The sequence below is a fragment of the Callospermophilus lateralis genome, chromosome 1, assembly GCF_048772815.1.
Source record: "Callospermophilus lateralis isolate mCalLat2 chromosome 1, mCalLat2.hap1, whole genome shotgun sequence".
NCBI classification, from domain to species: domain Eukaryota; kingdom Metazoa; phylum Chordata; class Mammalia; order Rodentia; family Sciuridae; genus Callospermophilus; species Callospermophilus lateralis.
In genome coordinates, this window is record NC_135305.1 from 51,463,043 (window position 1) to 51,488,713 (window position 25,671).

General features: G+C 37.3%; 1 protein-coding gene across 2 annotated transcripts in view; it reads right to left on the reverse strand.

Moving 5' to 3' along the window:
* The window catches only part of Grm8 (glutamate metabotropic receptor 8), a 724,606-nt gene that overhangs the window by 386,705 nt on the left and 312,230 nt on the right, over positions 1 to 25,671 (reverse strand). Inside the window, exons 3-5 of one of the 2 annotated variants that reach the window (XM_076862107.2) lie at positions 4,479 to 4,614; positions 3,494 to 3,648; positions 2,210 to 2,347 (exon numbers count right to left, since the gene is read on the reverse strand). In XM_076862107.2, coding sequence (XP_076718222.1) covers positions 2,210 to 2,347; positions 3,494 to 3,648; positions 4,479 to 4,614 — 429 coding nt within the window. The remainder of the gene's footprint in view (positions 1 to 2,209; positions 2,348 to 3,493; positions 3,649 to 4,478; positions 4,615 to 25,671) is intronic. The other variant, XM_076862113.2, reaches the window with a different exon arrangement.

Genomic DNA, 25,671 nt, shown 5'->3' on the forward strand with positions numbered 1-25,671 from the left:
CAGTTCCACAGGGCTGTGTAAGAACTAAATTCAAGCCAGCTTCCAAACATCTACAATTCATTCAGCTGTTTTCTCTGCTAACTAATCACATCACCATTTTCCTAGACTTCCCTGATAGAAGTCTAATGTTCAGAACCACCAACACTTACCATTCCCACCCCAGGGCTGATCACCCATGATGTACCATAAAGATCACCTACTAAAGCATATATCCTGGGTGTCCTATCGATACCACACCCACTCTCCTGGGCAGAGATCACCCATTGCACGAATCCTGGATGAGTCCTTCGTGACCTGCTCCTTCCCACCCCCAAAATCTTCCTCATACTTCTGCCAGAAACAGCTTCTTCAAATTATTTTTGAAATATTTATATATTGCTCAGGTATCTGAGTAGTTCTCTGGATGAAAATTCCCAAGTTATTCTTTCTTACAGGTAGGATAAAGCCCAAACACCTCCACTCTAGAACTTCTAGGGAAAACAAACAAAAAGCCTTCAAGACCATTCATGACCTATTTCTTTAGCTTCACCTGTCATTAATCTCCCTTTCAATCAGGACTCACTCCAGCTTTCAGAACTGTTTTATCACTTTTCTTTGAACACGAGACTCCTTCTGGCTCTGGATCCTGGAATGTGCTGCCCTCATGTCTTCACATGGTAACAAGGACTCAACTGTCACCTCTTAGGCCACCTTTGGAGTGCAGAAAATGATACCACCCTCTCTCCCAGTTCTATCTAGTCCCTTTTCATGTTTATTTTATTTCTCCTAAGCACATCTCAGCATCTGGAAGTATAATGTTTACATATTTAGTGTCTGTCTCCTCACATTCAAACGCAATCCCCATGAGCAGAAAACGTGTTTCTCTTCACTCACCTCTACCCCTGAACAGAACCTGGCACACAGGAAGCCTGAAGTCAGATTCCTTCGCTGTGTGACACCAATTTTTACATCTTCATCTTCTCTCTGATCACATGTCTCTCTAGCATTTAGCTATGACCTCTTTCATTTGAACAGCTATTTCTAAAGGGAGGAAATGGACATATCAAAACATGCAGGAGAGGGGCGAGGTGAAGGAGAGAATGGTTTAATAAAACACATGTTCAAGTTTTGCAGTTTTTTGTGTAGAGAATTTATGTGTTGCTATGGTTTAGATGTGAGGTGTCCCCAAAAAGGTCATGTGTGAGACAATGCAAGAAAGCTTAGAGGTGAACTGACTGGGTTATGAGAATCTTAACCCAATCAGTGTGTTAATCCACACTAGATGGTAACTCTGGGCAGGGAGGGTGGGGAGGAGATGGGTTCCTAGTGGCATGATATCAGTCAACTAAGATCTCTGAAACTGTGAGCCCCCAAAATAAACTTCCTCCTTTAATTGTTCTTGTCAATCCTTTTTGTTGTAACAGCGAAAAAGCAGATTGAAACACGCTTCTTTGTTACAATTTTCCCTTTAGTTTCATGCTTTTTTATCCTACTATAAATAATATTCTTTATCATTTTCAATGTGTTAAGATCTAACACATATTATAGATGGATGTTTACATTAATCTCACATCTGTAACCTGGCTAAATTTACTTCTTAGTGCTAAGTAATTCTTAAAATCTCATAGTTGCTTCTATGTATACAATCATATTCTCTGCAAATAAATACAGTTTCATTGTAATATTAAAAATGGACAGTGTCACTATTATTTTTAAGCAGGAGCAATAGAAAATTAAAGTATCAAAATTTCATAGCTGTTCTAGGATTGCTGCTATGCTTGGATAGAAAATAACAGCCTTACATCATAGGGGGTGTGGATAAAAACAGTGGAAACCACTGTCCTATAGCAACTTATGGTCCATCATCCTCACTACATTTTGAACTCCTAGAGAGCAATACCACATCTTATTTATGTGTTTATGGCCCATCAAACCTAACAGAGTGCTTTCCCCAAAGTCAACACTTAATAATGCTACTCGAATAGAACTGAAATACCCCAGAGCTGCACATGTGGAGTATGTTCAGTAAACACTTGTTGATGACAGTGAGAACCAGTAAGAAAATCTGAGCTTGCTGAACCACAAGCTCACACTCTGCTTTGCTGGGAAACGATTATGAGAGGGCACAAGGAAGCAGAAGACACTCTCTTCATCATTCATACTAGAAAAAAATTTCATTCACCAGGTAATGCTAAAACAAATGCACTGAGGAAAATATTGAAGAGGCTACCTGTGCATTTCTTTACATGACTGTTCCTTTTTCCGTGGGATCCTAACTTGCATCCAAAATTCTCCTCCCAAAATTCTGCAAACCACACATTTCTTCGATTATTGGCAAGAGTTCGGCTTCTAAAATATCGATCAAATCCTGTTTGAAAGAAAAAAAGGTGTATTTTTAATATTCTTTCCAAATCAAAACTAGATACTGTCAGGATGTTTAAATAAATTAGATTGGGATTGATGCATGAAAAATTTTTATCTGAATATAACACATAAGGGGGAGCTAGTAGCCCAAATGTAAGGATTCCCTATGGCAAAGGCCAAGGAGGATCAGTGGGCAGTATTTTGATCCCTACCTTAGCACCTGGCTCCAAGGATCAGTACAACAGGAAAGCCTGCTGCTGTTGTCATCCTTATCACCTCTCCCACTACTCTACATTCCTGGGGCCACAACCAGTGGCCTAGTACAGGATCATGAATGTTCCAAACCCAACTCAGACTTTTAAAATTCTTTCTCCTCTCTCCTCACCCTCTCCTAGCATGGATCAATGTTCCAGAGTTTCCCATGTCTCTACCCATTTCAAAATATATCTCTCCTACATGGTCCATGTTCAGTCAATTGAGTAAAGCAATCAGTGCTAATGGGATCTTATGGAGTCACAGGAAAGTGTGCTGAAGTGTTAGTTTGGTCAGGTGACCACCTCACGGAAGGCAGACCACCTGTAAATAATGCTTCCCTCCCAAGGATCATGATGACAGTAGGAATTTTAGCCACAGTCGTCAAGGCCATTTGGAAAGATATTTGGGAGACAGACTCTATTTCAAGGATGCTCAAAATCATTCCTGTTGAATTTATTCATCCATAGGGTCTAACTAGCAATTTGTATCTTTTTTTTTCTTTTAATCAATCAAACACTTTCCCTCAACATACTATAACCCTCATATATATATTCCCATGAAAATATGCAAACTTAAAAGTGTAATCACTAGCATGGAATCATCTAAAGATAACTGGTTCTGCTTCTTTAAAAAAAAAAAGAAGAGAAAAAATAAAATATAATGGGTACTGTTTTGTTCAAAGAAAAATACCTAGTGGTTAATGTTATCCATTAGAAACCAATCTAACGGCTACAGTCACTGTGAAGCTACTGTATTGACAATTCTGCTCTAAGAGCTAAACATTCTACTCAGAGTCATCAATAATGGGCACATTTCACTGTATTCTAATGCTCTGCTTTGTCTTTGTGTTTTGATTCAATTGGAATAAAAGGAATGCTCTGTGGTGCATCCTTACCATCAATTGATGCTCTTTTGGGCAAAATTGTCACAGCCCCTTCTGCGATCTCCTCCTGCTGATAAACAGGTGCTATTTTGGATCCCCAGCTATCTGAGCCAATCCACAGAAAATGCCCACTTTGGTTTAATTTTTTGGCCGCTTCCAATATCCTCCTGTAGGAATACAAGGAAATAAATATACCACTTTTATCAAGAAACGCTACAATTATGAAGATTACAAGACTAGTATTATAGTTTGAATGTGTCCCCCAAATTTCAGGTATCGGAAGCTAATGATTTGAAGGTAGGTTTTGGGGGAGGTAATCAGGGTTATATGAGGTCATGATGGTATGGCTCATAAGATGGCATTATGGGATTTATAAGGAAAAGAAGAGAGAGTCAAGCAAGAAGCTTCTCTGTCTTGCTACATAATGGCCTCCCCCATGTTATGACCCAACAGGAAGGCCCACACCAGATTTCACACAGATGCTTGTGTCATTCTCTTAGACTTCCAGAACCAAGAGCTAAATAAACCTCTTTTCTTTATAAACTACCCAGTCTGTGGTATGCAGAAATAGCAACAGAAAGTTAAGAAAACCAGTCTGATGAAGCTAAATACACTCAGGAGGTCAATGTTAAACAATTAGTCAATCATTCTAATTGTGTGATTCTTATCATCTCCTAAAGAAAATATAGCAGAGACTTTAACTCCAGCATATGTGTTAATTAGCCTTATCTTCAACCCCATTCCCATTGCTCTTATCATCCTTATTTATCTCATCTCATTCAGTCCCAGGCTTTACTCTATGGGCATTTAAGATGTAGAAACTAGAAGCTTGTTGTCTGTAGCAAAAGGCAGCCTGTAATTAAAAGAGAACTTGACAATTCCTGTGAAATCCCAGTTTTGACACTGAACATAAAATATGGTGTCCCCAAATCCAAATATGGAAAAAAAATATGGAGCATAAATCTGATTCTTCATACAAAAGAAAAGTGACCGGCACCTGATGTCATCCTCATTGGCAAACATGATCACTGCTCGAGCATTAGGTGTTTCCAGCAGGCGTTTGATGATTTTTTCAAATTCTCCAGGTCTTGGTTCACGTGGAATTTTCTGTGACTGAGCAATGCAAACACCACCTAATGGGGAAAAAAAAAGAGGGAATTCAGAAAGAGTGTGTATTTAATTAAACCTTAATGATGCCAACTACTTTATAAAAGCATATGATTCAGTATAAGATGCTGTTTCTCAAAACACAAGTCATTTACCTATTAAAAGTGATTATGCTTGTATTGTAATATGTGCACCAAATAAGGAGTATTAATTACTTAATCATATATGAATTTGAGTTTTTTTCTCCAAATGTGAACATTATTTTGTGGATGTAAATAAGAAAACCAAGGTGTTTATGATGCATGATAAGAGTCAAGGAGTGGAAGGGAGAGGGCTGTTTACGTTTACTCAACAGAAAGTCAAAGGACAGGTGACTGAATTAATAAAAAGTCTGAGTATGTTTTATAGGTGAGACCCCTATTAAGTATCAAGGTCCTTTTGCTACTTTTCTTTATTAGTAGACCTCACTGAAAGTTAATTTCATTTTATTGCTAATAGTATTGCAGCAAGATTCTCATGCATCAGTGTTATGATGGGTTATGAGACAACTAGTCTCCAAGGCTCTCTGAGACACAGACAAGTGGCATCTTGTCTGCCAACACCAGAGACAACACCAGAGAATCAAAGTGGCAGAGTCTCATACAAACTGAAAGAAAGGGAGGGAGGAAGGAAGAGAAAAAGAGGAAGAGAAAGAAGGAAGGGAAGAAAAAGAAGGAACTTTTCTTTGGGTCTTTTTTCTAAGGCAATGAGAGGCCAAGGAGAAAACTTTTAAAGACCTCTCTTCCTCTGGAGGGGAAGAGGTTTCTCCAACTACCATGAAACAGAGAGAAAGAATACTCTAATATTAGAAAAGAAAGCAATACTAGCATAGGTTTCTATTGCATTATGGTTTAAACAGGATTTTTTTTTTTAGTCAGTCAAGAATTAAATCACCATTTATATCATTGTTTCAGTGGGCAAAGACATTTTTACTTCCAAACAATTGACAATATATTTAATCACCCAACATTGCTGAATGCCATTACACAATGAATTGAACTTAACACTGGAACAGTCCAGTCCAGTCCAGGAGATGCCATCCAGTCTGGGAGATAAGTGTTTCATAAGTAATCTTGGATATGTAGTAAAGCATAGAATTAACAGAGTATGCTATGCAATGGGAACACCAGAAGGAATTACCAAAAAAAAGTCTAAAAAAGCTAGAGTTTAAAAAGAAAACACACGTCCATATAAAAACAGGACACTCATGGTAGAGCCCAAGGTAGGCAAAAACCTAGCTTGATTACAACCTGTGGTAGAAACTGGCTGGAGTTGAGGTTAGAAAGAATAATCAGCTCCAGATTAAGAATGACTTTTTAGTCATGCCAGATGCTATAGACTGAATATTCATATGTTGAAACTTAATCTTCACTGTGACTGGGAGGGAATTGGGTCATAAGAGTAAAATCCTCATGAATGGGATTGTTCCCTGATCAAAAAGAGCAAAGAAAGCTCCCTTGCACTGGCTGGCATGTGAGGACACAGCAAAAAGGCAGCTCTCTATGAACAAGAAAACCAATCTCCATCAGAATTCAACCACGCTGGCACCTAATTATGGACTTCCAGCCTCCAGAACCAGGAGAGATAAATTCCTGTTGTTATACGCCACCCATTCCATGATCATTTGTTACAGTGTCCTGAATGAACTAAGACATTAAATAATTTAGGCTTTATTTTAAAAACAATAATAACCTATTAAGCCAGGCTTGGTGGTGCAAACCTGTAATCCCAGCGGCTAGGGAGGTTGAGGCAGGAGGATTGTGAGTTCAAAGCCAGCCTCAGCAAAAGCAAGGCTCTAAGCAACTCAGTGAGACCCTGTCTCTAAATAAAGTACAAAAAATAGGGCTGGGGTGTGGCTCAGAAGTTGAGTGTCCCTGAGTTCAATCTTTAGTACGAGAGAGAGAGAGAGAGAGAGAGAGAGAGAGAGAGAGAGAGAGAGAAGAAGAAGAAGAAGAAGAAGAAGAAGAGGAGGAGGAGGAGGAGGAGGAGGAGGAGGAGGAGGAGGAGGAGAGGGGAGGGGAGGGGAGGGGAGGGGAGGGGAGGGGAGGGGAGGGGAGGGGAGAGGAGAGGAGAGGAGAGGAGAGGAGAGGAGAGGAGAGGAAGAAAAAAGCTATTAAAAGGTCATAAGCAAGAGAATAACATACTGGACTTCATGTTTTAGGGAGAAATTGAGTTGGCTGTATACAAGAAGAGTCTGGCAGCTGACATTGGATCCCCAGTGTACATGATCAGACTTAATGTATATGGCAGTAATATATGACTTCCAGTGCTATATTACTAAAAGCTTAATTCTTAAAATAAGTTTGAGAGCATTCAAAAGTATTCCTATAATGGAACTACTCTTACTTACAATATGCTCTTTAGGGATAGGAATTGCTCATAACCCACAGATTGAGCCATGCTGTAGTGAACTAGCATACCATTAATAGTTGGGATGATTAATTCATTCCTTCAGTAAGTATTTATTGAGTATCCAGTATCTGCCTGGGGCTGCATGAGGGCTGTGCATGCAATGGTGAATTAAATGGACATGGTGTCTACCTTCATAAAGTTTAGAAATATTGTGTAAATCTGGCTTACTGCAAACAAAACTGTAACAGTTATTACATGGTTATGAATTAAGAAAGCTCAATAAGGAGAAGCGAGGAAACTTAATTTAGATTGAAGAATGTTCAGGAAAAGTGATATAATATAGCTGAGGCCGAAAGGATGGAAGAATGGTAGAGAACAGAGTTGGAAAGGGCAGGAAAGAGTTACAGCCAGAAGAATTAATGAGCGGAGAGGAGAGAAGTATAAGAAAAAGGTAAAAGGAAGACAGAGGCCAAAGTATGTGTGGCTCTGTGTGTCTCTGGAATCCTATGAGTGAAGTGTGTCACTTCCTCACTGACTGTTACTCTCTCTCAGCCCTGGAGTGGCCCCTATAAGAATATCATATATGAACATTGCATTTTATGGCAGAAAAATGGATGAAGCTTGCTGATGTAAATGGAAACCCAAAGTGAAAAGATCAGGAGGCAATGAGGAGGTGATTAGATTAGGTAGAGGGCAATGGTGACAGGCAACCCTGGCTACTGGAGCCTGAGAGGAGCAGGTGGAGCTCAAGGACAATTCCTGACTTAGAATCAATGGGTTTTGAATTGCTTTGATGTAAGTAGTGAAGCAATGAGAAACTACCAAGTATGACTGCAAGTATTTGGCCTTTGTGACCAGTTATGTGATGACATCATTAAAAAAAACAGGAAACTAAGAGGATGAATGGTACACAGAGGAGAAAAGCAGCACTTTGATTCAAGACAGGTCATACCTATGGAAGTACCTATGAAAGAGCAAACTGGAAAAATGGGAATGGAGCTAAGGGAAGAAAAGGGAAATCTGATACATCATGTGACTGTATAAATCCACACACAAATAGGGTGAGTGGAAACAGTAAGTAACTGCAGAAATGCAACACCAAAACTTTAGTGCTCTCTAAAGAACAATAGCTGTTTCAAAATATGATTTCCCTTTTAATTAAATTGCCATATTTACTGAAGTGCCGCATTAAAGACATATGATATCCTGAGTATCATTCTATGGCTATTCTGACTCCAGAACCAGAAGAAATGAAAATTGGAAAAATTTTATTATGACTATTTTAGATGAGGCAAACAGGCAATCCAGACCTGTAGTTTTGTCTGAACTCACTGATTGATTTATTCACTAAGGACCTATTTATTGGCCATTTTTTTTGTTTGCAGAAAACTGAATTAGTTAGATTGAATTTATACTTAGTCTAAATCCATTTCATTGTTTTCTATTCATTTTCTTCACCTTATATTTGTTAGACTGGTCGGTTTGTATTTTCCTGGAAAAGGACACTACACAATTAATTTATATCAGCTGAACAAATAATTACAGTGAACCTGCGGCACACAGCATGCTGCTGTTGGATGCCTTATGGATATTTTATTGGGTTTAGACTAATTACTTCTCAAGCGATTGGAGTTTGTAGATTAGGGTACTTTCTTTATCCCTGCAACTCATTCACACTTTCTATCTTTATATCAGTCAAAAGCCAGGCAGTTAATCCATTCACAAGCACTCATGGTCTACTGTGTTTCAGAAGCTATAGGCATTCAAAAGATCACCAGTCCCAGGCAGATATCTGAAGGACAATATGTGCGCATAAGAAGGGTCAGGCCAGAGTGTTAAATTAGATAACAACACAAAATAACAGGGTAAGATCCACAGAAATCCAGTAATAAATGACAAACAAGATATCCCTCAAAATAGTCCCATGACTTAATACAAATAAGGAGTCATATTATATTCTGTTAGAATTTGTTTTAAAAATACAGTGAAATTCAGCCACACATTTAGTCCAAAAAAGTGGATATGTAACCGATGTGAATCTGCATTATGTATATAGGGTAAAAATGGGAGTTCATAATCCCCTTGAATCAAATGTATGAAATATGATATGTCAAGAACTTTGTAATGTTTTGAACAACTATTAAAAAAACAAAAGATACATTTTCTATCTAATAAAGAAACTCTATCATAATTTAACTTCCTGGGATGGGTAGGAGGAAGAGAAGTTGTCCTTCATCAAAGGGGCAATTTGTATATTGCATCCATATCTGCATATCTCACTCTGAAATATTACTGACTGTGAATAATTCAAGAGACACTGACTTTCCTATTCTGAAGGTGTGGCCAGTTCTGGGGCGGAGGGTGAGGGAAGCTGTTTTTATAGCTTAGCACTTAGGAAAAAATTTTGTATGGAGGAATTTATAATTGGTCGTTTTCCAGAATTTGTTGCATGGTTTCCTTGGAGGCTTGGAGCCTGTGCAATTTTTCTCCTTTTGATTATTAACAATAATTAAAGTTCATTTGTTGAACTGAATACTTTGTCTGCTCTACAACACAAATCCTGGCTTCTTTTCAGTCCCATCCACCCCTGTACCACTGCTGTGTCTAATGGCAACAATGTAAAGTTTGGCATTGTCACCATCTTTCTCATGAGGAGTAAGATGGTCTCAACCACTGGCGGGAGCTATTGGATTCACAGTCTATTCTAAGTCAGAGCTATCTGATTCTAAGTCTAGACTTTTCCCATCACGTAGCCCATTCATATCTGATTGTACCCGTAGCTTAATGGTTAAGTGGCAGCAAATGATTGATGAATAATATAAAGCAAATTTAAAGACTCATTTGAAAAACCCAGTAGGTTGTCCCATGTAAATCTAATTGACAGATACATAAATACAGTATTTCTATTAAGTATTAAGAACTTAATTAAAATGCTTATGACTCATACAGATTATAGAACTGACAAATTCTCGAGCATACAACCAGTCTAACTTCAAACTTCAAAACTTTCTAATCATTTCTGTAAATGCATGTCCTCAGAAGACTTTACTGAGGCCCTTTGTCTTCAACTTCACTTTTATACCACAGCAAGCTCAATAAGTGTATTGTTCATATAAAATATCTTTTCCTTTTCTCTTCCTCGATTAGAACTCCATAACTACTGAACCTTGTCTTTCACATTGACTATCATGACCACCCCATACCTAATACTGTGCTTGGTACATAGATACTTTAACAAATATTTGTTGAATGAATAAATGCAAGACTTGAGACAGGCGCTACTGGAATAGAGAAGTAGAAACGAGAGACAGTCTGGCTTTCACAGAACTCTCAGTTGAGAAACAATTGGTTGCATATGTGTTTAAAAATGAATGTAATTAAAAAGAAAATGTGGACCATAATGATTTAAAGGAAATTATCATAAAATGGACTCTGCCTTCCAAAATAGTTTTATCAGGATGCTATGAGTAAAAATCCTACCCAGACCTTAGTTTATTCATCTGTGGAGTGGCATTATAATTTGTTCTTACTGATGATACAAGGGCAAATTTGCAAACAATGCTAATTCAGAATTTTTACCTCTTTAGGAAGTTCAGGCTCATTGGTGAGTGATCTGGTATCTCTGGCCTGGGAAATGGAAGTTTTGTACATACTGCTAGTGCAGGGACACGGTAGAGTGGGGAAGAAAGCAGATTTTTTGTTAAAGGAATCGAAGGTGGGTCCTCAGTTGACCTTGAACAAGTCTCTGCTTTCTCAGTTTTATCTCTATGAAAAAGTTCATAATTTTCTAGGGATGTTGTGAGGATCTCACTAAAAATGATAAAGTTTCTGTACAGATGTGGCACATTATTATCAGTGTTAATAATAATAAATTTAGCCAGATAAGCATCATTGCCCACATTGAGAGGGAAGATAGTTAATGTTCAGACCCAAAATATGGGATTTTAAAAAACCCCATCCTAGAACCCTTCACTATTCTTTGTGTAATACTATCAAATATCCTAAATTCTGAAAAGTGATACTTGCTCATTTATCTACATCAATAAATAAAATGACTATATTTGAGCAGGGCAATTTCAAGGTGAGAGAATGGAAAAGTTACCGACATTTTCTTCCTGACCCCTCAATTCCTATTCCAAAAATCCAAGTGTGTGTGTGTATATACATATATATGTATGTATGTATATATATGCATGTATACACACAACACACACACACATTTGATCCATTTCTCTGGAGAACCCTGATCAATACAGTCAGTCATTGGATGTGGGCCATCCTGGAGGAGGGGAAGGTAATGTGTGCAAGGCAGATCTTCACAGCCAGGGCAATCCCTCAGGGGTTTGAGAGTTATAGGCTGTCTGCCTACAACAGTCCAAGAAGCAGGGAAATCAGGTAGCTCACCGGGGATCTTGAAGGGGTAAATCACTATACATACAAATTGAAATTTATACTGAAATGAAGATACTGTATCTCTGAGATGATAACAGAAGCCTAATAAATAATAAAATTTTATTATTTAACATGAAAACACTTCTTCCAAGAAGACCTACTACACAAAGAAAGGCAATCTCCACAAACAGCACAAAACTGGAATTATATCCAGCAGAGAAGGGAATCAAGACCATAAAAATCCTTGGTACTTCACAGAGAAGTTTTGTTATAACAGTCTAAAAGGATAAAGAACTGTGTTTCAGTTGTTGTTTATTTTTAAGACAAAAATCTCAGTTAATAATGTTGTAGGAGGAAAAATAAAATAAGGAACAATGCCACAGCACAAAGTTCCAACTGTGATGGAAATCGAGGATTAACTTATTAGGAAGAAATCACTCACAAAACTATGTGTAGAATATCAAATACATTTTTAGAAAAATAACATGACAATTAACAGTATTTCAAGTTGCTTCATGATTTCTATCAAATTAAGTCTTACATAAATCTGATCAAGTCTTTGTGTAAATCATTTGATCTACGTGACAGACTTTTTGGTTTTAGTACACAAACAAATATGCAAACAAAATTACCATTTTACCAATTGTTAAAAAAATAATAACTAGACTATTGGTTAAAAATGATTATATAAAAAATTTTAGGCTAGCCATAAGACATTGCCTATAATTGCCCATTTTGATCTAATAAAAACTATTATTTAGTTTATTTTTATGAACATACCTTCAGATGACAGCAATGTGCAAAACAAAATAACCAGGTTTAGTTTTTTTTTTAATGATAATAGAAGCACATGAACTCTCCACCCTAAATACCCTTGGCATCATTTCTTTCCATCTTTCTGGAGACATAAGTAAAATAGCAATTTGACCTAATGTAATTGGTCCTTTAGTGATATTTGGGTGAAATTTATTCTACGGTTCAAATAAGTGTAATCACACTTCCTGTAACAATATTTTCACCTCCTCATGTGATGCACAACTGGGACTTAGCAGGAAAATGCACAGTATGATGAAACCGTGTGTTTGTCAGCTCAAAGTACACTTTGCGAAAGAGAAGATTTATCTCGCACATCACTGTAAAGAAAAAGTGTTATCTTTACCAACATGGATTAAAGGAGGAAAATCACACTTAGAATCTGTTCATTTTCTCTCTTCACTCTCCATCTCAAACATTTTATGGTTTTTCTTCTATCAAATGCCACATAGACCATTAAAGGGACTCTGAGAAGAAGTGCAATGGGGGAATGAAACTCCTTCTGCAGAGAGGCTGCATCCCTGCAATCACCCACACCTTCTGCTAACAGGGACAATCCACTATGGAAAGCACTGGCACAGAGGGCCTCCATACTGCCTGCCTCTGGGCTACTCTCAGAGAGATGCTGGTGTTCTGAAGGCAGATTGGATGGTTCCAGCTCACAGGGCAGGGTTCACTGTGGGCTCTCTAAGAGCAGCAGCTCATCACAGAGTCAAAGGTCTGCTCAGAGGAACAGAGTGGTACATGGTTACAGCTCTCTTCTTTGGGGTCAAACTTCTTGGCTCCAAATCCTGACCCTTCTTTTACCAGCTCTGTGACACTGCATAAGTTATGTGACTTCCTTGTACCTCCGTAACTCATCTGAAAATTAATGGATGCTGCCCAAATGGGTTATTGCAAAGGAGTTTAAAAGCACTCAATGTTTTTTCCCTCATAAAATACATTAATTGTAACTTATTTAAAATTAAAATTGAGCAACAGTAACTCCCTTTGACCAATTTTTATTCACCTACATCATTAAGTTAGGAACACTCAAATTTCATTCCCCAGATGTACATGGGATGATAACTCTTGCTAGAATTTCTGGTCAGTGGAGATGTTGAGTTTGCTGCAGAAGGTCTACAGCCACAAGGGAAATGCATGTCCACAGGCTGAACCTGGATTTCTGAAATGCTGCCTCTTTCCATACCTATGAACTAGAAATGTCTGGAGAGACATGGGCACAGGAGGTGGGAAAGATTCAGGGAAAGAAAGAAAGCAAGAAATACAGAAGAAGAAACCAAGAAAAGAGAGAATGAGATGAGAAATGGCCTGTGGAAAGAATGAGATGAGAAAAAAGAATAAGAGTAGAAAGGAGACAAGAGAACAGACTACCCAATGCAGAAGTATCTAGAGAACTGGGCACCAAGTGGATTGTCTGTGAGATCAAAGCAACAAGAAGGGCTTCACTAGGTTTAAATAAATTTCATTAATGTGTTATACATATGCATTTATATCAATGACTTTTGAAAAGTGTTTTAGGATTCTTATTTTGTTTTCTCTGTTTTTGACATTTTGAAGTTGGTTCCCAGACACTCAGATCAACAATAGGACAGGAAAATCTCAAATGACCTCTACACGCTCAAATGCCCAATAGGAACAGACTCTGAGAGAAAAGAAAATCCATACTTTCCAGTGCATTGCTCGGAAAAATTATTATGACAAAGGCAGTGCTAGATCAAAGTGAGTCTTGTTTAAATTTCTCATCCATTTTTGACTTTAAAAAAAAAGTATTGAACTTTAAATTAAACCCATTCCAGAATCAGTAATTCAGTATAGGATCCACCACAGAATTATATCAACACGGTCAGGGAGAAGGGAGGAGATTCATTCATCATATTTATCCTTCTCCAATTATTTGACATTTTTTTGTGTGTGTGTGCAGTTATGACACAAAATAAACTTTTAGAAAAGGGGTGACATCAATGAACGACTTACAAAAGGCTCCTGACTTCAGAGTTCACATCTCAGCTTATCTCTAGTATCCAGTGAAGCTTGACCTATGGGCATTCATTGGATATGTGATAAACAAGTAAGTAAATGAGAAGATAAGAGATAAGATAAAGAGATAAGCATACCCAACCTTAATATCACCATCATTCAGAAAAAGGCAAAGCATCCTGCATCTATGTTATGTGTGTGTAGAACATAAAGTAATTTCTAATGCCTAATGCAGATAAGCCACTCTATTATCTCAACAGCAGTCATCAGAGATTCCAAACCCTGAGTACTAAGTAATACCATATTCAGCACCAAGTAATATCTTATTCTACTATGGTCTAGGTACTGGCTTTCAATCCGTGGTCTTTGTTCAAAGTAGCATTTCAACAGATACTCAAAAGGAACTGGCAAGCCAGGTGCAGTGGCACACGCCAGTAATCCCAGCAACTCAGTAGCCTGAGGCAGGAGGATTTCGAGTTCAAAGCCAGCCTCAGTAGATCAGCAAGGCTTTTAGCAATTTAGCGAGACCCTGTCTCTATATAAAATATTAAAAAGGGCTGGGGATGTGGTTCAGTGGTTAAGCATCCCTAGGTTCAATCCCTGGTGCCAAAATAACAATACAAAACAAAACAAAAGGAACCGGTATTCTCAATCCCAAGAAGGAAGAAATGAGAGGAGAAAGATCATTATTATTTTAGCCCAATAATCTGTTAGAGCAAGGCTCACTCCATGACCAATCTAAGTACTGACCTGACTAAGAAGTGAATGCCAGAGGGGAAAAAAGGGGCCCCCAAGCACTTTAAAATCTAGTCTTTCAAGCAATACAAGTACCTTGAAGTGTTTCTCTAGGTAACATCAAGACTATTTTTCACAGCAGAACTTGATCTATGTGTTTGTGATATAAACAGGTTTAAAAGTACAATCTGTATCTAATTTCTTGAGTTCAAATACTACAAAAAGAGAAGAGTGAATAGTTCTTACATTTGCATTCTTTAAAGGAACCTTGCTAAAATAAAGTTTGGACAAGGTTTTATTCAAATTAGTGTACAATTAGTAGCATGAGTGCAAAACACCCCTCGCCAACACAAGTGAGATTAACTCTACTACTTTTACTTAATAAATACCCAGTTTTAGAATAAGCAGAAAATAACAACATATTTGGGTAGAAGAAGCTAGTTCACAATGTTTTTGTATCATATTTCAGTGCAATGCCCCAGTGCTAATGAACAAGTAGGACAGACATTATATATATATTTTAGTAAGGAATCAAATACAGACCCTGTGGACTTAATTCTTATAGCCAACTATATTCCCTGTACTTTGTAATTATCTCTCAATAATTGTCTCCTTTGTCATTAAGTCTCTTCAAATCTTAAAAATATTGATTTAAGGAGACAATAAGACATAATTAAGTAGAGAATCAACAGGAAAGGTAGTAAAATCAAAATGTGAATTCCAGAATTTTATAGCATGAAGGCTAGTTTAGAAAAAATGACTTTTAAGTCTGGTTCAGGTTGTGTAGAAATTTCATTCACTACTATCCTCCCAAAAGAGTATCCTGCAGGCTGCTTTTCCCCATAAACCCAGTCATGACTGCCATTACTCACAGAGCATGTTCTTACTCCATGCCGAGTGCTCTGCTGGAATCTGAAGTTACAAAATGAATAAGAAGACACAGCCCCTATTCTTTAGGAGCTTTCAATGAACAACTCAATATGCAGATAAGTACAGTATTACAATTTGATATTAAATACTATAATGCAGGGCAGGTGAGGGACCGGGAACCGAGAAAAAGGAACCTGGTAACTAAGGAAGATTCACTGCCTCCTGTCAGTGACCTTGGAAACACATGGTTAGAAAAGCATTTTAAAAGTAGCTGTATGGTTGATACACACCAGGATCAACAAGTCAGAAAACATTTCAGAATTGAGGTTATCATTGATTTAGCTACCCAGAAACTAGCAAAATCTATTTCTAAGGTACGCAGCTGGTTAACAGACACATACTGCCATTTCCCATGAAAATATGTTGTACTAAACACCCTACATTTATGTATGAAAAGGGATTTAATCTCACTTTTTTTAGAGCACGAAAATAATAATTTTTAATGCATATAGTGACCACAATTTGAAGTTCAAAACTCATTTTAAAAGAAGACAGAAACCAAGTGAATAGTAATTCAGTTGTAGGTATGTTGCAATTTTGTTTTGTTTTTTTTTAATTTTTATTGTTGGTTGTTCAAAACATTACATAGTTCTTGACATATCATATTTCACACTTTGATTCAAGTGGGTTATGAACTCCCATTTTTACCCCATATACAGATTGCAGAATCACATCGGTTACACCTCCACTGATTTACATATTGCCATACTAGTGTCTGTTGTATTCTGCTACCTTTCCTATCCTCTACTATCCCCCCTCCCCTCCCCTCTCCTCCCCTCCCCTCTTCTTTCTCTACCCCATCTACTGTAGCACATTTCTCCCCCTTGTTTTTTTTTTCCCTTTCCCTTCACTTCCTCTTGTATGTAATTTTGTATAACCATGAGGGTCTCCTTCCATTTCCATGCAATTTCCCTTCTCTCTCCCTTTCCCTCCCACCTCTCATCCCTGTTTAATGTTAATCTTCTTCTCATGCTCTTCCTCCCTACTCTGTTCTTACTTACTCTCCTTATATCAAAGAAGACATTTGGCATTTGTTTTTTAGGGATTGGCTAGCTTCACTTAGCATAATCTGCTCTAATGCCATCCATTTCCCTGCAAATTCCATGATTTTGTCATTTTTTAATGCAGAGTAATACTCCATTGTGTATAAATGCCACATTTTTTTTAATCCATTCGTCTATTGAAGGGCATCTAGGTTGGTTCCACAGTCTTGCTATTGTGATTTGTGCTGCTATGAACATCGATGTAGCAGTGTCCCTGTAGTATGCTCTTTTTAGGTCTTTAGGGAATAGACCAGACTGAGAAGGGGAATAGCTGGGTCAAATGGTGGTTCCATTCCCATCTTTCCAAGAAATCTCCATCCTGCTTTCCAAATTGACCACACCAATTTGCAGTCCCACCAGCAATGTACAAGTGTAACCTTTTCCCCACATTCTCGCCAGCACTTGTTGTTTGACTTCATAATGGCTGCCAATCTTACTGAAGTGTAATCTCACTTTTCTACAATAAGAAATAGCAGCTCACCTTGAAGTAGAAGAAACAGAAAGGAAAAAATTTAACATAAAAATTAAAATGGCCACTTGGAAAAGAAATAGCAAAGCAAGAATCCTAAGAACCAAGGATTTCAGTTGGGTTCAATAAATGTAAACCACAACCAATCCAACAGTAGCATTCCTAGAAAAGAACATGAAGTTTTTAACAACCCCTACATCTCCAAGCACAAAAACAAAACCTGATCAGAACTATAAATAAAAGGACAATTTATTACCTCATAAGGTTCTGTGATATGATTTCTACAGTTTCCTTTCACGTACTGATTCCCAGACAAAACTCATTATTATGAGGGCATTATAGCTTGGCCACATATAGCATGAGAAAAATCTATTAATGAAAAGCAGTTCAGCTGTGTGAAATGCCCTGGAATATAAATGGTGTAACAGGAGCATGAGTTCTGCCACAGTAACAAATTCACCCATGACAGGACATCAGGACATTTCTTTCTCATCCCTACCCTGGAGTATGCCTGCACTCCCTTCGCCTGACCCTGAGCAAGATACATAACCTCTCTATCAGTTTCTTCTTTTTGGAGGGGGAAGGTGCTCGACAGAATGACCTCAAAATTCCTTTGAATTTCAACATTTTGTGTTCTATGAATACAGTACATGGTCTGCCTCCCATGAGTACTGTGAACTATATCAGTTCTAATATGGGAATAAAACACCATGAAAACTATACTATATCACTTTTCTAAAAGCCCATAAAAGAACGAGAGGAAACATATGAAACCTTGTCCAACTTAAAATTATGAATCCTGGCTTCATGAGTCAGAGCATGATTAGGTAACTGAAAAATAATTTTCATAAGAATATTAGAAACGCAGTCAGGTGTAAGGGTCTGGTGACCATAGACCATTGTCAGTTCTATAAACATGGAATGAGGTGGGGAATAGGCTGAAGATGGTTGTCCATCAATGGCTGTCATTTCATTATTCCAGTCTTCTCCTTCTCCTATCTTTTCATTTCCCTCCCATGTTTCTTTATCCGACTCCACCTTCTTACTCCAACTTAAAAATGGACTAAGTCACCTGACATAGGACCTTTTCAATTACTTCTGTTCTGTTACCCTGTGACTTATTAATAGGACAGCAGTAACAGAAAAACAAACAAACAAACAAAAAACACGCCCTGGCCTCTGGTTAAGTGTGTAAAATAGAATATATCTGTTTATTTCAACCTTAAAGATTGAATGTTTATGTCCTGTTAAGATACATATGTTGATAACCCCAACATGACAGTATTTGCATGAGAATTTTAATAGATAACTAGGTTTAGATGAAGTCATAAGGATGGGACCTCCAGGATGGGATTAGTGTCCTTGTAAGAAGACATAAGATCTCTGTTTCTCTCCTATGAACCAACACAGTAAAAAGACAGGCATCTGCAAGGAGGAATGCCATCAGCAAGAACTTGACCTTGCTGGGGCCCTTTTGACGGACTTCCCAGCCTCAAGAACTGTGAGAAATGTTTCTTGTTTATGCCAAACAGTTTATGAGCAGCCCAAGCTACCTGAGACACTCTACTTCCTCCAAATACCCAACTAAATGGTCAAGTACAAAGAAAATGAGGAAAACAGGAGAGAAATGTCATCAAAATATGAAACATCATTGAAATCTTAAAATCAGATGGTGACCAAGTTGTAATTGACTTACCAGAGTAGGAAAAAAAAATGACAGAAGAGCCCAGAAGGAGTGTGATGCATAGAACAGAAACAAAACAATCATTCTAATTCACACCAGGATAGCCCCAAAAGTGGAGGGCCAGAGACTCTACTAGGTGGAGTTGAAAATATATTTGATTGAAAACCTTTCTGTTCTCCTTCTCCTAACTCTAGTCCCTGGGCATGGATGATCAGAGGTTCATTTCCTGAAGACAGACTCAAGTACACTACACATGCGAATGATTCAGCAAGGTTCCATAAAGGGTATTCTACACACGGAATGGGAAATCCCAGGTGCCCTTTCCCCACTTAGCGCCCAGATTGCAGCACCTTAACTTGCACCCACAACTTGTAATTGTCTTCTCTAGAAACTGACCCAAAGATAATGACATATTGATACCCCAGCAAATGTCTCCCAAGTACATGACCAGGTCTACTGGTTACATGCTAAACTCAAGTCCACAGGCTGATTAATTTGTCCACTCTTTAAGAGCCTTTGAGCAGTAGGTCAGCACCACACTCTGAACATCAAGGCCTCTACTTGAAAACAGCCTCTACTGTGAAAATCCAAAAAAACAAAACAAACAGAAGAGATGAATTCAGAGAACACAGAAACAAGATGTAAGTTGAAGATAACTTCAAGAATATTAATGTCCTCAGAGAGAAGGCACTGAGTCCATGCAACAAGAATATGAGAATGAAAACAAAACAAAATGAGAACATTCAGACAATGAGGAAGAGCTCCCAGAAATTGCAAAGGATGAAAGATAGGAATATCTCAATAGATAAGATGTAAGAGAAAGTTGGGGAAATATTTCAGAAAGCTAAACAAATGAAAAATGATCCTAGAATTACATGATTCATTCAGGAGGTTCAACATTCAAATTCTGAAGTCCCAAAGGAGAAAATAAAGGGAGACCATTACCAAAGAAATAATATATAGATATATATATTTCTGAGAACATAAATTTTTAGACTTGAATTGCTTTTAAAAATACTAGCAAAAAGGGGCTGAGGTCGCGGCTCAGTGGTAGAGCATTTGCCTAGCACGTGTGAGGCATTAGGTTCGATTCTCAGCACCACATAAAGTAAATAAATAAAATAAAGGCATTGAATCCATCTACAACTAAAAATATATATATTTTAAAAATACTAGCAAAAAGAAAAGAAAGGGAAGAAGAAGCAGAAAGAACCACATAAAGGAAATGAAGCATAACATTTCAAAACCTTGAGAGTGAAAGCCGATTACAGAAACAGAATTAGGGCTCAGTATGGTTCCAGGATTCTCAACAGCAACACTGCTAGTCAGAAGAAAACAGAGCAATACTTTCAAAATTAAGAAGAAAGATGAGCTTTATTCTAGATGAAAAGAAAGCCAGATAAACTATAAATCATGTGGTGTGTGGGTAGAATGAAGTCTATTTCAGACATGCAGAAATGGCAAAATAATATTGACTTCCCATGCACTTTTCTTAGGAAGCTTCTAAAGTTGTATGTCATACAAACACGAAAGGAAATGAGAACTAGGAAGACTCAGAGTCCAAGTAACAAGTAATCCAACACGGGAGAGGTTAAAAGGTCTCTCAACCTCGGGATGAGGGGAGGTCAGAGTTAACAACCATGCAACTAGTCTATAGGTCATTTCAATCCATATCAGAGCAGGAAGATGGAAGCCTCTGGAAATGTCTCCAGGGAAAAAAGAATTAATGAGGGTTTTTTAAATGTATTTAGATGTTTTGATAGAATATGTACAGCTCTGTCAGAGTTGGAGGATGAATTAATAATAGATAGAAAACCAAGAATATGACAAAACAAGAAAAAATTATAAGAAATAAAAAATGTCGTGAAGAAATGTTATTTTAGTACACTATCTAGATCAACTGTAACATCACATGCATAATCATAAAAAATAAACACTGAATATTAATTAAACCAAAATTGTGACACAATCTCACTGCAAGCATTGGAGAAGAATGAGTATATGTGTATTTGTATGCACATGCAATCTGTATTGCAGGGAGCTGAGTCATCAAAGTAAGAAAACAATAAGATAAAAGGTAAAACAATAAGATAAAGGGTAAAACAATTGTAGGGTGAGGTGACGCACATTTATAATCCCAACAACTCTGGAGGCTGAGGCAGGAGGATCATGAGTTCAAAGCTAGCCTCAGCAGCAGCAATGTGCTGAGCCACTCAGTGAGATCCTGTCTCTAAATAAAAAATAAAAATAGCCACTGGGGATGTGGCTCAGTAGTGGAGTGCCCCTGAGTTCAATCCCCAGTACCCAAAAACTAGGCTTAAAAAATCAAGAAATAACAGTATAAAATATATCATATGGAAATATGGAAACAAATAACAAAAGTGGGTAACAGGGTTGAAAACAACTATATTTGGAGATCAGAATCCTAAGGTAGTGTGGGGTGGGATTTTTCTTAAGCCTGGTTGCATCTGATACAATATCACTTAGATAAAAAACATATTTGGGGTCTGCTTTTTAAATGATAAGAGTTTCAAGATGGCAAAAGTGTTTTAAATCCTATGAGTTAGGCAAGCATCTTTTATGAGTCAGGTGTCTTTAAAACTTGTCTTCACCTTTACATCTGTGCCGGTGTTATCTTACACCAATTTGTTTCAGGGGTATAATAGATGCTTGCTTAATCTTCTTAGGAACACAGTCCAGGCAATAACATATTGAATAAAATAAGAACCACATGACAATCCCCATTGCCATGGTTTAAAACATCAGTTTTTCATGTTAATCAGTGCTGACCTGTCCCTGTTGTTTTGTTACCAATTCCAAAGATTATTTTCAGATGTATCAGTAGTTGACTTTAGCAACATAAAAGACCTATCATGGAAACAAAACCACACTTACCCATTATCTGGATCCTATTTGCAATATAATATTACATTTGTTGTTAGAATAGTGAAAATAAGAGTTCTCTCAATTATCACTCCATCTTTTGTAAGCAATTCAAGGACCACAGAGGAATGAATTTCAATGGGCAGAATGACTTCAGAGTTTTGGTGAACACAGGAGGAACCAGATGGGTATCTTTGTACTAGTGGAGGTCACTTTGGGATTCTAGCTATGAGGTACACTGGGTCATAGTTTGATAGGTGTTCAGAGGTTATTTTAAGAGAGAAAGGAGTGGAGGGATATATACCAGTGGCTATAATCCAAACCCTTCAAGATAGAAACTGAAACCCTAGTATGGGTGCTTTAGGAAGAGATGAGAAGACTGAAAAGAGCTTTTTGGCAAAATTTTAGCTAACTCATTCAGATCAAAACTTCATGAGTCCCATGTGAAAAATAAACCATAGATTTAATGAATCTGATTTGAATATATCTACATATTATATATATATATATATATATATATATATATATATATATATATAAAATATGGTATATATTATATAAAATAAATGGTATACATTAAGGAAATGGAGATTACCTCACACATCTCAAGGAAAGATTTGCAGTGATTTCTTTTCCAACAGCAAATGGGCCACCTGCCTCTAGACTATAAGGCAAATGAAGAGGCCCCATGTCCTGTAGCACTAACAAGGAGATGGAAGTATCAGACACCAGCAATAGGAGGCGTGTTTCACACAGAGCACTAACAGGCAGCAGGTTTTCAAGGCCAGATCCTGCTTTTCAAACAAGCTGGGATTCATGTGATTCATAAGGTGTCACTTCATTTTATTTATTTATTTATTTGTTTGTTTATTTATTTATTTTTGTTTTATTGATTTTATTTTCTTTAAAATACACGACAGCAGAATACATTACAGTTCTTATTACATATATAGAGTACAATTTTTTATATCTTTGTATATAGAGTATGTTCACGCCAATTCATGCCTTTATACATGTACTTTGTTGTGGTTTTTTTTTTGCATTACAATTCTTATTATACATATATACCACAATTTTTTATATCTGTTTATATATAAAATATGTTGACACCCAATCTGAGTCTTCAAACATGTACTTTGGATAATGATGTCCATCACATTCAACCACCCTTACTAATCCCTGTTTCTTCCCTTTCCCTTCCAGCCCTCTTCCCTATCTAGAATTCATCTAATCCTCCCATGTTTCCCCTCCCTACCCCACTATGAGTAAGCCTTCTTATATCAGAGAAAACATTCGGCATGTGTTTTGGGGGGGTTGGCTAATTTCACTTAGCATTATCTTCTCCAACATTTACCTGCAAATACCATGATTTTATTCTTTTTTAATATTGAGTAAAATTCCATTCCATTTTTTTTATCCATTCATCCACTGAAGGGCATCTAGGTTGGCTCCACAGTTTAGCTATTGTGGATTGTGCTGCTATAGACACTGATGTGGCTGTGTCCCTATAGTATGCTGTTTTTAAGTCCTTTGGGTATAGTTCGAGGAGAAAGGAGAGCTGGGTCAAATGGTGGTTCCATTCCCAGATTTCCAAGGAATCTCCATACTGCTTTCTATATTGGCTGTAACAATTTACAGTCCCACCAGCAAAGTATGAGTGTACCTATTTCCCCACATCCTCGCCAACATTTGCTGTTGTTTGTCTTCATAATGGCTGCCATTCTGACTGGAGTAAGATGACATCTTAGAGTAGTTTTGATTTGCATTTCTCTGATTGCTAGAGATGATGAGCATTTTTTCATATATTTGTTGACTGATTGTATATCCTCTTCTGAGAAGTGTCTGTTCAGGTCCTTGGCCCATTTGTTGATTGGCTATTTTGTTTTTTTGGTGCTTAGCTTTTTGAGTTCTTTATATACCCTAGAGATTAGTGCTCTATCTAATGTGTGAGGGGTAAAAATTTGCTCCCAGGACGTAGGCTCTCTATTCACCTCACAAATTGTTTCTTTTACTGAGAAGAGACTTTTTAGTTTGATTCCATCCCATTTATTGATTCTTGGTTTGACAAAATACAGCACCTCTTTATGTTCAAAACACTAGAAAAACTAGGAATAACAGAAACACATCTCAACATCGTAAAGGCTATCTACGCTTAAGCCTCAGGCCAACATCATTCTAAATGGAGAAAAATTGAAGGCATTCCCTCTAAAAACTGGATCAAGACAGGGTGCCCTCTTTCACCACTTCTATTCAACATAGTTCTTAAAACACTAGACAGAGCAATTAGACAAACAACAAAAATTAAGGGGTATGTATAGGAAAAGAAGAACTTAAATTAGCACTATTTGCTGACAATATGATTCTATATCCAGAAGACCCAAAAAACTCCACCAGAAAACTTCTAGAACTAGTAAATGAATTCAGCAAAGTAACAGGATATAAAATCAACACCCATAAATCAAAGGCATTTCTGTATATCAGTGACAAAGCCTCTGAAAAGGAAATGAGAAAAACTACCTCATTCACAATAACCTCAAAAAAAAAAAAATAAGATACATGGGAATAAACTTAACAAAAGAAGTAAATGATCTATACAATGAAAACTACAGAACCCTAAAGAGAGAAATCAAAGAAGACCTTAGAAGATGGAAAGATCTACCTTGCTCTTGGATAGGTAGAATTAATATTAAAAAATGACCATACTACCAAAAGCACTATACAGATTTAGTGCAATTCCAATCAAAATCCCAATGGCATTCCTCATAGAAATAGAGAAAGCAATCATGAAATACATCTGGAAAAATAATAGATCCAGAATAGCTAAAGCAATCCTTAGCAAGAAGAGTGAAGCAGGTGGCATTGATATACCAAACCTTTAACTATACTACAGAGCAATAGTAACAAAAACAGACTGGTAGACCAATGGTACAGAATAGAGAACACAGAGACAAGCCAACAAAATTACAATTATCTTATATTAGACAAAGGTGCCAAAAACATGCACTGGAGAAAAGATAGCATCTTCAACAAATGGTGCTGGGAAAACTGGAAATCCATATGCAACAAAATAAAATTAAACCCCTTTCTCTCACCACGCACAAAACTTAAAATGGATCAAGGACCTAGGAATTAGACCAGAGATTCTGCGTCTAATATAAGAAAACGTAGACCCTAATCTCCATCATGTGGGGCTAGGCCCCAACTTCCTTAATAAGACTCCTATAGTGTTCCTTCATTTTAATACCATATAATAAACATTCATTTTAAATCTCAGGGATTTTGTCACACCACTTGGGCATAAAATTTAAAACAATCATGTAACTCAAAATATGTCAGGTTCTTTTCCTGCATTATGTCACTCTACAACAGGGATTAAACTGCATAATCCCCTGGGTCTCATGGGTATCCCAGAGGTAGCAGTGACTTATTTGAAATCAGGTTGTCACATTGTTTGCTAATAACTAGATTTTTTTTTCACTCTCCATCAACTCATATCCACATCTTCATAAGGATAATCCTGATTCTCTCCCTCCCTTACTTCTTTCTGTTTTAGAAACAAGATTACCAATCTTCTTGGATATTTATGCTATCAATAAGAATCAGGTCCTAATTGTACATAGCAAGGTACAAAGGAAACAAATGGACTTGGGAACCTCTTGAGAGTTTAAGATGTTTAATGAGGAGAAATAGAGAGAAAGAGGTCCCAGCCTTTTATAAGGACCAAATCCATAGCCAAATAAATGCTACTTCACAGCACTCCAGC